The sequence below is a fragment of the Rhagoletis zephyria genome, unplaced genomic scaffold (genome assembly GCF_001687245.7).
Source record: "Rhagoletis zephyria isolate East Lansing unplaced genomic scaffold, Rhagoletis_zephyria_1.1 Rzeph_scaffold_10166, whole genome shotgun sequence".
Classification (NCBI taxonomy): Eukaryota; Metazoa; Arthropoda; class Insecta; order Diptera; family Tephritidae; genus Rhagoletis; species Rhagoletis zephyria.
In genome coordinates this window covers 1-12,270 of record NW_016167244.1, presented here as the reverse complement: position 1 = coordinate 12,270, position 12,270 = coordinate 1, and the positions used below count along the sequence as shown (strand labels likewise).

The following is a 12,270-nucleotide window of genomic DNA, read 5'->3' as shown; positions in this document are numbered from 1 at the left end:
CTTTCAATGTTGTGGATCCAGAAACTTTCAATGTTGTGTGTCCGACACCATAAAACCTTTGCTTTGAAAAGTTCCGCATAGTGCATAGGGCGACATCTGTAGTGAATAGGGCGAGGTAGATGACATCTAGATGTCGCCCTATGTACTACGTTTGCTACAGCGGAAATAGACGACACGCCATTTCTTTAAATAAAATTAATTGGTGCTCGTTTGTATGTACATATATACATATGTAAATGCATGTGTGTGCACCTTTCTATTAATATCGTTGAATTATTTTAATATCTATTGCAAAATTTTATTCAGACAGGACTAAAAAGTAGAAAATAAATAATATAAAAAAAACTTTTTAATATACAACGCTTTCTGGACACACAACATTGCAAGTTGATAAAAGCGTTGTAATATAGTTCGTTCTTTAACAAAATCCGTGGAAATTCATGTTTCTAAATTTGAGCAGTCCACTTGCAAAGGCGCTATGTAAATTTTTTTTAAGTTTTAGTTTTTGGTGAGTGACGTACCAGTATTTAAAGTAGTTTCATGTCCACTAACAATGCAGTGCAAAATCTTTCTATTTTCTGAAAAAATAGCATCAATTGCAAAAGTCGCTATAAGGCTTATTTATACACTTTCAAAAGTCTCCATCTTCTGATGAACTTAGAAAACTGCAAGAAAACGTGGTAGTTTCGGTGCCTAGTGGAAGGCGTCGTAAAAAAGAAGCAGACCAATCTTCATGGGAGAGCGAACGCGAAAAGCAAAAAAAAAGATGGCTATGTAAAAGTTACTGTTTCAAAACTCGCTATATTCAATTTTTATATATAAAATTTGCAAAAACTACCACATTGCCATATTGTTTTTTAATGTTATTAGGCTTTTGTTTATCCAAATTTTCAGATAGTAAAGAGAAATATACAATTTGGATGTTACTTGTTGTTGTAGACGGTTTTTTTTTTTAAATTTATGGATCACTATTATAAAATCACATAACGCTGTTTGCAAGTGGACTATTCATTTGTGCAAAAATTAAAAAAAAAAATTCAACAACCTTCGTACAAATTTCGAACTTTTAAAAATTCTAAGAAATCAATCGACATTTTTAGCCATTTGAAACTGCATACTCAGAATTTAATTGAAAAACTCGAAATTTTCAAGAAAATTGTTAGATTTTTTTTTTAATTGCATAAATTCTTAAGGCAATGTGACTCGATTGGTACATTTGTACACATTTGTAAATTTTTATATTGGGCTATTGGTAAAAAAAGTAGGATTTTTTTTTTTTTCATTCAAAAGATTGGTACAATACAGCGATGTTCTATTGAAAAATTTCAATAAATTAATTTTCGTGATTGGGATAGTGAAAAATATTTTGGGTGTTCAAACAATTGGGATACGATTTACACCAAATTTTAGCAAATACCCAATCGTGTGACACTTCCATTAAACTTGTATTTATACGGATGTTGGTAAAGAACGAACTATAAAAAACTAACCGAAATTATATAACAACAAAAATAATATTTTAAAACTTCTCAAAATTTGGTGCGGATATAATTTTTTCGACTACTGTACATAAGTTGGCTATGATTATTCGGCCGTGCTATCATAGTAGAACAATGCCACTCATATTTGACTTACAAACAAACTACGGGCAGGAATTCCAAGACTTCAACCCTGTTTTTATGAAAAATTTTATTTTTATCAGTATTTTTTCTTTCTATTTTTCTTTTAATCAAAATATGTTGAAAAAAAGTGAAACTAAAAAAAATTTGCCAAACTTTTGCAGCCTAAGCTTGATTATTCGCGGCTTAAATTATGGTGTTTTTTTCTTTACTTCCAGCTGTTTACCACAAATATGAAGCTTTGAAATTATTTGGAATAAATTTTTATGTGAAAAAATACTTTTAAGCTGCGAACACACGGTTTGTACAATTGTACATTTGTAAATTTTGACAGTTAAAGAGTGGGGTTGTTTGGAAAATTTTGTATCGAGCTGACCTTGCTCTCGATAAAAATTTCTACATAACACCACTCTGTGTCTGCAAAAATGCACAAATCTTTACAAATTTGCAAATCATGTGATCCCAGCTTTAAGGTTTTTGGAGCCAATTTATGTACATACTAAATACATATGTACATACATACATGTATATGTAAATGGAAAATATAGACTTTTCTTTACATGTATTACGAAATTTTTTGAAGCAAACTAAAATTGGTCCAAACTGACAAACAGTTGTGGAAAATGTAATCCATCCCAATAATTAAAAATATGATAATTTCATTTTAGAAATCACAAAACAATATCACAATCGCACGAAAATATGTTAATAATATCAATTTTCACTGCCTATTTTTGACCCCATTGGCAATTTAGCTAAAAATCTTCTTTCGTAAATAATTTACAAAAAATTTCAAAAACTTTCTTTGCCTCGCGGAAGGCTTTCAATTTAAACAATCACGCATTAGAAAATAATTTGGCGCAATTTCGGGAGGTCAGAAAGCTTAAAATCTACGGTCATTGTACTTTGAATTGCTTTATAATGGGGCAATCTAACAAATGCAAAAGCAGTGACCTTAAAAATGCGTGTGGAGATGCGAGTAATTTTTTATAATTTCTTACAATTCTACGCCGGCTACTTAAGAAGAACATACATAAGTAGCTAAATATTTCGCACTAATGCCATATGCCGTAGAACAACAATAGCTAATGTACAAATAAATATACGTATGGGTATACATACATACATATACGTATGTACATTCATGCGTTGGTGTAGACGCATTGAAGCGGGCAAACATTCAGAAACAATTGCCTTTGCAGAAGAAGCGGATGTACCAAAGTGAATAAGAATAATTGAAGTGGTTATATTTCTGGCAAGCAGGCGTTTTACAAGGCACATCCGCGGGCTACTGAAGCAATGCAAATTATGCTCTTTTTTAGCATACATCGTTTTTTTTTTTATTATAGCACGAGAAAAGTTTTTGGTTATTATAAAAATAGCATTTCGCTTGTGGAGTACATACATCCGCAAAAGCCAAAATCAGAGATTTAAAGAAGGAAATAATTCAATGCGTTTAAGTGTAAACTCTGTGCAAATTGTTGCGGCTTAACATCGAAAAACTCCGCCCCTTGATGCTCTTGTTGTTGTTGTTGGTATGCATTTGTATGTGCTACATACTTCTATTCTTCGGCTATTAGCTATGTGACCTTCGCGTTACGCTTCTGACTTCATTGACTCACCGCATGGTACTCGTATTTATGTATGTATATGGGGCGTTCCATATCAAAACAGACGGGGTTCACACTTCAGGTGTGTGATTTGTTTCAAATTTTTAGGTTTGATGCATAAACGTACATCAATAATAAATAAATATGAAATTTGAGCTTGATTAATACATACGGGGCGAGGTAAAAATTAAAAAAAAAACACATATACACACATCAAAATTCTCTATGAAATTTTGCTTGAAAAATTAAAAAAAAAATTTTATGATAAACAAATTAGTTTTTGAAAATATGAAACCACATAATAAAAAAAAAAATCACAATGGTAGCTCCGAGTATTGCGCAATATTTAAGTATAGTATGATGCACCCTACAATAATTTGAGCTATGATTTTTTTTACACCGAAGTTGAGTAAAATGAGTACATTACAAATTTACAAATTTTTTAAATTTTTTCTATATTTTTTTTGAGTATGCAGTTTTGTAACCCATTAAGTTTAGTAAGGGCAAGTTTTAAGCGATTGCAAAACTGACGTTATTTATTTATTTTTTTTCTTTGAAATCGGTTTTGCGCATTTTCCCCCATAAGAAAAAATTGCAAAAAGCCGTCAGCATAAAAAATATAAAAAATCAAAGCAATTTTGCAGTAGCTTAAAATTTAAGACTGCGTACTCAAAAAAATTCTAAGAAAAATTTTAAAATTTGTAATGTACTCATTATACTCAACTTCGGTTTAAAAAAAAAAAATCATAACTCAAATTATTTTAGAGTGGACCCCATAGTACATACTATACTTAAACATTGCGCAATACTGAGCTACCATTGTGATTTTTTTCCTTTTTTTTGAGATGGCATATTTTCAAAAACTAACTTTTTTTATCAAAAAAATTTGTATGCGAAGAATTTTTAAAGAAAAAAAATTTTAAATATTTCTTTCAATAGAGAATTTGAATGTGTGTACGCCGTCCGTTTCGGTATGGAACGCCCCTTATGCAAACGCCATTTCCAGCAGCATCAAAAAGCAAAAGCGCTCACCTCCATCCTCCTCTCCCCACAGCAACTACTTAAAAATCGTATGTTTTTAGATATATTTACATAATTATATACATACATATGTACACCTCTCAACTATTCTCACTTTGCAGCCTGTTTCCGGCGCGTGTTGGCTGGCAAGCGCATCTCTCCACGCTGGGTCAGACGCACATTTGCCTGCGAGCGCATTGAGGATTGCATGCGTCAGTGTGGCATTGAGAAACGTTTTATGTGTGAAGGTTTCAACTACCGTCTCGATCCATCCGGTCATGGTCGGGGCGATTGTGAGCTCATCGACATTCCACTGGCGCAAATCGATTTGTACTCGAGTTCTGGCCAGCGTGACTCGAATCTCCTCAGACATCCCGACTACGATTACTATGAACGCGATCGCAATGCACCGCCCAGTTGCAGGCGGTCGGCGTGTCGTGAATGCTCAAAAGGTGGCACTCTAAGTAGTCCACCTTTGTATTTTAAGCCAGGCGGTTGGTCTGACAAGCCACCATATCGCCAGGAGCATCACTATTTGCCATCGCCGCCCAGCGCTAGCGACTATGGTAGCGATGAACATCATTATCGCCCACCAAGCAGTACTGCCATTGATCACTATCATCCATCAGGACCACCACCACCGCCCTTGTCGTCTGTTTCGTATGATCATCGTCCACCGCTACCGCCGCCGCCATCATCTTCCGAGTACCATCACTCCAGCTCTTTGGAGTTTTCTTCGCATGGCTCATCTTATTTTGAGCACACGCCACCTAGTGGCTACGGCAGCAGTGGTACAGGTTCAGGACCCATCGATCGCTATGACTTAATACGCCCGGAGGATCATCACCGCCCGGAAGAATATCACCGTTATCGACCTAGCAGACCCGATCGTTGGGAGTCGATACCCAGCAGTCCTGGATACGATAGCGCACACTATCGTCCTGCACCTGAAAGTGATCGCTTTCGCCCACCTTATAGACCAGGTCCCGATTACTCGCCATATCGACCGAGCTCACATGAATTGAGTGGACCTTCCGGACCACCAGACTCTTATCGGGCAGGTCCGCCGCCGCCGCCGCCACCACCACCATCTACTCACAATTATTTAGACCGTGATGGACCACCAGCCGGCAGTTACAAGGGATCGTCAAAGTTTGTGCCCTACCTCATTGGGCAAGAGAAAGACTGGGGCAGATACGGTGGTAGTTATGGTGGCAGCTATAGTAAGCAATCATCCTACTGGGGTTTAAATGAATACAATCGGCGTAGAGATCCGCTCGACTTCAATTATTTTGAATTGGGTGGCTCAAAGCGTGGACCAGCACGAGAACCAAACTCAGTGCTAAGTTACCCTGGTTCAAGTTATGGCGGATATGGTGCGGACGGTTTTCGAGATCGACATGATTATAGGCACTCGTGGACAAGACGGCCGGGCCCAGATGGTGTGTAAAATTGTAAAAATGCGTTAATACTTCAGTTAATTTATTTCCTTCAATTCTTAGAATGCTCGGCAAAGATAGGCGAGGGCTTTCGATTACACAAAACCGCCATAAAACATTCTACTACGGCACCCACGCTTGTTGAGTGCGAACGCTTGTGCTCCGGTCAGGATGGCTTCACCTGTCACACCTACAGCTATCGTTACAACCAAGCGGGGCGTGATAACTGTATGCTCTGCGATCGCCCGATCAACTCTTTGGATTACTATGTAGACATTGAACCAGATCGAGATTACGATATCTACTCAATGTCCGATGACTTAGATGTTTGCAGAAAACCATCACGCAGCGACGATCCGGGACATTACGGCACGGGGCCGGGAACTGCGCTTGCTGATCCGCGCAATGCACGTGAGTGTTTGGAGTTACTTTTGTTCCACTTTTCAGCATTTAGGCATCTACAATTCTATCCTTGCAGAGTGCTTCTTCCGTGCCATTGACGCAACGCGCTTCTACAAGTCCATCGTACGCGATTCGTTGACGGTTCGCTCGGTTGGCGAATGTGAAATGGAATGTATTAAATCGAACAAATTCACCTGTCGCGCCTTCGCTTACCGGTACGGTCAACAGCGTCATGCGAGCGTTATTGATAATTGCCAGCTGAGCGATTGGCCAGTGAGAGATATGGACAAACAGCGTCATCTCATACAGGATGCAGCCTTTGATGTGTTCGAGCGTGCGAGTTATGGACATGGTTGTGAAATACAACCGATCGTTGATGAGAAACATAAGAAATGTTTGTACAAATGTTTAAGCTTTTGAAAGGGGAAATCATTTTAGTGCTCTAACTTTTGATAATTTTTTTTTGTAATTACAGCTGTTTGTTATTTGGGCTATGGTTCGCCGGCGAAACTGCTCTCAACAGCTATTAAGAAAGTCATCTCAGTACCCTCAGAACTAGCGTGTAAAAAGGAGTGTATACGTTTTCGGGAAACCACATCATTTAAGTGCTACTCCTTCAGTTATGGGTAAGATTATTTGACAAATTTTTCACTTTGGATTTTAAGGTACATGCAGGTAGATTAATATTACGATTACGAATATGATTAAGATTACGATTAGAATTATGATTAAGGTTCACATTAATATTAAGGTCAAGATAAAGCTTGGGATTAAAATCTATACATTAGGGCGGGTTAATTTTTATGGGAGACTTTTTCGGTTAAAAACGAAGGGTTCTACGTGTAATTCTAAACAAATTTTCTGAAGAAACCATGTGTCTAAAATAAATTTAGAGTTGGCAAGATAGAGCAAGAGAAGCCAAATCAACATTTTGTAGAATTTTTGTCTGTCTGGCTAATTGCCTGTTTGTTTAAGAATATTTATAGCTGAAAATATTTTTACGGAAGGTTGCCACCTGTTGGAATATTTTAATTTAATTCAATGGATAAAATAAGTTGCATATTACAATATAGGTAATACACTGAAGAGGTTTAGGAAAGTTTACTGCCGAAAATATTTTAGAGGGTTGCCACCTGTTTGAATTTTTTATTCAAAAATTGATAAAAATAAATGAAATATTATTACGGGTTTCAAAGAACATCAAAGTACTTTCAAAGCACAGTGAAGCACGCGGCGTATTAAGATTACACAACATTTGATTTTAAGGTAACGATTAAAAATAAGTTTAAGTTAATATTAATATTAAGATGAAGCTTATGTCAAGAATAAGTTTAGGATTAAGGTCAAGATTAAGCCTAAGTTTACGTTTGCAATATCGATTACAATTAAGATTTCGTTTACCATAGGATATGGTTAGCTCTAAACTTCTTCACATATGCATTATACTTTTCACTCACAGCTCTCGCGCCACATCCTACAATTGTGAGCTTTCGGATCTCGATCAAACGGAACTCAAATTGAATGTCCACTACACGCATACGGACGAACGAGATTATTGGCTCTTCGCTTGGAACCCCTTCGATTGGACTTGTCGCGATAAGGTGAACACAATAGGCGGATCGCGTGTCAACAACGATCGCCGCATGGACATATTCCGTGAACCGGGTAAACTCAAACTTCTAACCTGTTGCACCACAGTACTAGTGTAAATAACAACTAGTTGCAGTTGTATGAAACGAATAATGAAACAAACCTCAATTGTACTCGTATAACAAAAACAAAAACACAAAAAAAACATAGAATTAAGAGTGTAAAGTCTAGCAACTTCCTATTTCATGAATGGTATAATTTTGGTGGAGTAATGCTAAATTTAAATGACTACAAGCTTAGCATGTAATAATGTCTTTCAACTCCAGTTGATACCTGTATTTTACTACCCTAATAGTTATCCTTGTAAAATAATATCCTTGTAAAATAGATACTCGTAAACATCCAATGCAAAGTTTTGTATGTAAATAACGAAAAAAATCGACTTTAGAATAATGCTCATAAAGCCCCATCCAGCTATGTATTTATGTAACCTTATTGACCTCAAAATTTTAAGTTTACTTTTATGGCGAAACAAACCAAACTACTAGTTTACTACCAGCTTTCCAGCATAAACAATGGTGATATTAACTGGTATTGGTTCTCTAACAAAAAAAAGCACTTAAATCACAAAGTATTGACATTTTTTAAAACAAAAACAAAAAAACAACAATGTTCTTTAACTTAAAAACTCTAGGCGATGTCGCTTGGCGTCACTACACCGTTGCCGGTAAGGCCTGTCGCCCAACGAGTCCATGTGAAAAGAATCTTCTAACTGGCTTCTATTCGTGTGAGATCGAAGGTGGCGAAATAGGTTCATGGGACTATTGCTGCAAGGCTGAACACCCCTGTGGCTACTCGCAGGGGTTCGATTATCCGTGGTATGAGATTACTGAAACAAGCAACCCTGTTAGTTATTTTGTCATCATATTTTTTTTCTCTTTCTCCTCTTCAGGTGCTTTGTGGGCGATGAAGCCGATCAGTGGCGCAAATGTAGCGATCGCTATTTTCCTGGTAATAAAACAGCAACAACGCCCATTCCACACACACACGCCAGCATCAAATTTTCAACACTCAAAAGCGAAAAAAAGAAATCTTCAAGCGGCAACAATAGTTCGAATAAGGACTATCAACGACCGCCACGCCCTGGTGGTCTACAGAGTTTGAATGATTTTACGGCCGCGCGTCTCTGGCCTGTTACATATCTCTACAGCGAGGGACCGCCAAATTCAACAGAGTTCAGCAATTTTGTCGATTGCAACAAGGAGTCATGCTAGCGTCGCGCCAATTTGTCTACATAAAATATGCAGCAACACACATAAATTTTTAATTAGTTGAGGTAGCTTATAACAACCGTTAGTTTATATCGTTAAAATCAATTGACAAAAAAGGTGTAAGAAATAACAAAAAAAAAAATGTGATTTTCTCAGAGATTTGGAGATTTTGAAATACCGTAATGTAATCCTACTCAAATCGAAAAATTCGAACTAATTTATATATACATATGTTTATATGTCTGTATGTAACTTCACACATACATGCATGTAAATGGAAATTGTGCAAGTTTACTACAGCAACTAGGTCTAACATTAGGCAATCAACTAGATGTAAAATGTATTATTAGTAATTATAAGCTTAAAATTTTTCAATAACGTATCGCTTCCAATGTAGTTTTATGTTTAATTAATGCGAAATAAAAGGTAATTAAATTAAATTTTTTTTTAATTCTTATCTGAAAAAAGGTGAACTTTCGATGTGTCCACACTCCTTAATTAGTCAGATAAGCATAATTGAAGGCATTATTTAATAATTTTGCAAAAAACAAGAGTATCAAAAGTAGAAGAACAATTAAATATATCGCCAGCTTAGAGTGAAAAGTGGCTAAGTCGATTTTTCAAAACTTTAAAGGAGAAGAATAAACTTTTGAAAGAGATTCTTGTCAAGTGTTTTGCGAAACTTTGAATACAATAGTTTGCATGTTTAAATCAAATCAAAACACGGTACAATTCAAAAGCATTCGATGTTGATTACAAGAGTTCGAATCTTTTCACCTTATCCCATCTCTTGTACCCCTTTTGGACTTAGCAAATTTACCTTTCATTTAATTTTAACGGATTCTGTAGAGGATTTTCTTTTTCTGGTATTTAAAAATTTCGTTTCCGCGTTTAATTCTCAATATAATTTTGTATCTATTTCTCCTTTTTTATATTTTATTCATTTAATTCACCTCATTTCATTTTATTTCAATTGAATTAATTTCATTCCACTTCAATTTATTTCATTTCGACTTATTCCATTTTATTGTTTTTGTCTTGTTTTTTAATTCCGCTTCAATAAATTTTTTCATTTCATTTCAATTTCACTTTATTTTTTGATTCACTTTATTTTTTCTCATTTCAATTTACTTATTTAATTTTACTGACTTATATATTAAGTTTTTACTTAATTTAATTTTGTCATTTCATTTCAATTTACTTTAGTATAGTATATTTTATATAATTTTATTTCACGTTACTTTAATTTTTTACTTATTTAATTTATTTAATTTTTTACTTTATTTCTTTTTACTTAATTTAATTTAATTTTTTCATTTTAATTCATTTTATTTCATTTCGGTTCTTTTAATTTTATTACTTCTTCGGCGGCAATACTTAATGAACGGGAAATGTAGTTCCACTGCTCGAGTGTGTCGGTTTGTTGAAGAGTGCTCTGAGAGAGATCCTTGGACACCTCGCCCTTCTCTTCCGTCGGGGCATGGGCGCAAATGAGCGAGATGTTGAAGAATATCGCTTTGATGCGGATTGTGGCTAGACGTTCGTCCACCGGCGTGAACGCCAGTACTCGGCGACGGAGTCTCTCTCCTACCACGAATCCAACACCGAATTTGCGCTCCTTTACGTGGCAACTGTAGTAGACTCCGCAAGGCTTCGCGCTTACCTTGCCTTTCCCCGCCCATCGCCTTTCTTGGATGGCGGTGATGCCAGCCTTTGTCTTCCCGAGGACATCAACCAGCCGGGTAGAGGCACCTTCCCCATTAAGGGTACGGATATTCAAGTTGCATAGTCCTTTATACGTTCGCCGTGGTCGTCATTAGAAAAAGAGGGTATCATCCGAGACTGTTTGTTCGTTTTCATTGGGCGGGGTTTTAACGTGGCGGGACCCAAAACCAGCGCACGCGAACTTTTACGCCTTCTCACTCTAGCTCGCTCCCTAACGGGTGTTTGGTCGTTACCCAGAGGATACGTGGATATAAATATCCGGACGTTGTGAGCTACGATTTGAACCGTACACACAAGAATAGCTTCTGGCCACTCCTAGGTGAATGACAGTCAAAAGTTCTTCCCACTTACGTGGACTTCATCCTCCTGTTGTTGTTGTTGTTGTTGTTGTAGCAGCATACAAATTCCCCAAAGACTTTTTGGGGAGTGTTGCTGGAGTGATAGTCCTTGGCCAGATATAAATCTGGGTCGTTCCGGTTACGTAGACCCGACTGTCGTGTCATTTAATTAATTTCATTTNGCTTCTGGCCACTCCTAGGTGAATGACAGTCAAAAGTTCTTCCCACTTACGTGGACTTCATCCTCCTGTTGTTGTTGTTGTTGTTGTTGTAGCAGCATACAAATTCCCCAAAGACTTTTTGTGGAGTGTTGCTGGAGTGATAGTCCTTGGCCAGATATAAATCTGGGTCGTTCCGGTTACGTAGACCCGACTGTCGTGTCATTTAATTAATTTCATTTTATTCCATTTCATTTTATTTTATTTTGTTTCATTCTATTTCTTTTTATTTCTTTTCATTTCGTTTCATTCCATTTCGTTTTATTTTATTTTATTTTATTTTATTTTTTATTTTTTTCTATTTAGTTTTAATTTATATTTTTTATGCGGAGAAATTATACTCACAGTCCAATATAGTCCAATTTGTTGCACTGTGCACGCACAGCTGTATCTGATTGGATAACAAAAATCAGCTGGCCAGACTGCAAGAGGGCTAATTCACATGGGGGTGATCAATTTTGATTATAGCATCGCTCAATAAACAATTGAAAGCTTTTCTTAGCATAAATAATAGCACCGAAAATGAATAAAAGGCTACTTAAAAATGTTCTAGTATGCGCAACCGCGGCCACTTGCGCCTACTTTACCGGTAAATACGTTGAACGTCAACAAGTGCCTGAAACAGAGTGGGGAATAAAAACGCCACCTTTAGTGCAGCAGGTACATAAGTGGCTTCATTTAACGTTGAATTAATGGGATACATTTCCGTGTAGCCTTAATATCTTCTCTTATATCCGCTTTCGCAGTTGGAGCGCCGCCCCGCATTGCCAATTTTTGGCACAGTGTCGGCTGCAGTACCAGTGCCAACAGAAGAAGTCAATCTCAATGCCACACCAACGCGCATTTCACAAATCATGAAATATGGTTTCCCTGGGCTGGATCATGTTCGTTCTTATTCAGATTTTGTGCTATCCTATGATCGCCGTAACCGCGTACCACATTGGGTGTTTGAACACCTCACGCCTGAGTCAGTGGCCAGAAACGATGCCGTCGATCGCTCAAAGTGTGAATTCCGCGCGGATGACAGCATACATCCCT

General features: G+C 36.8%; 2 protein-coding genes across 2 annotated transcripts in view; both read left to right on the top strand.

Annotated features, from left to right (window-relative positions):
• LOC108376273 (uncharacterized) overlaps positions 1-9,018 on the top strand; it is a gene marked incomplete at its 5' end in the record, with an annotated part of 18,664 nt that extends 9,646 nt beyond the window's left edge. Inside the window, 7 exons of the mRNA XM_017632472.1 lie at positions 4,372-5,691; positions 5,752-6,099; positions 6,167-6,484; positions 6,566-6,716; positions 7,550-7,755; positions 8,375-8,558; positions 8,633-9,018. Coding sequence (XP_017487961.1) covers positions 4,372-5,691; positions 5,752-6,099; positions 6,167-6,484; positions 6,566-6,716; positions 7,550-7,755; positions 8,375-8,558; positions 8,633-8,954 — 2,849 coding nt within the window. The remainder of the gene's footprint in view (positions 1-4,371; positions 5,692-5,751; positions 6,100-6,166; positions 6,485-6,565; positions 6,717-7,549; positions 7,756-8,374; positions 8,559-8,632) is intronic.
• A 2,736-nt stretch (positions 9,019-11,754) lies between these two features.
• Positions 11,755-12,235, top strand: LOC108376272 (endonuclease G, mitochondrial-like; the record flags this gene model as incomplete). Its single annotated transcript, XM_017632471.1, has 2 exons — positions 11,755-11,892; positions 11,979-12,235. Coding segments are annotated over exons 1-2 (395 nt in total), but the record flags the coding sequence as incomplete, so codon positions are not given.
• Positions 12,236-12,270: the final 35 nt, after the last annotated feature.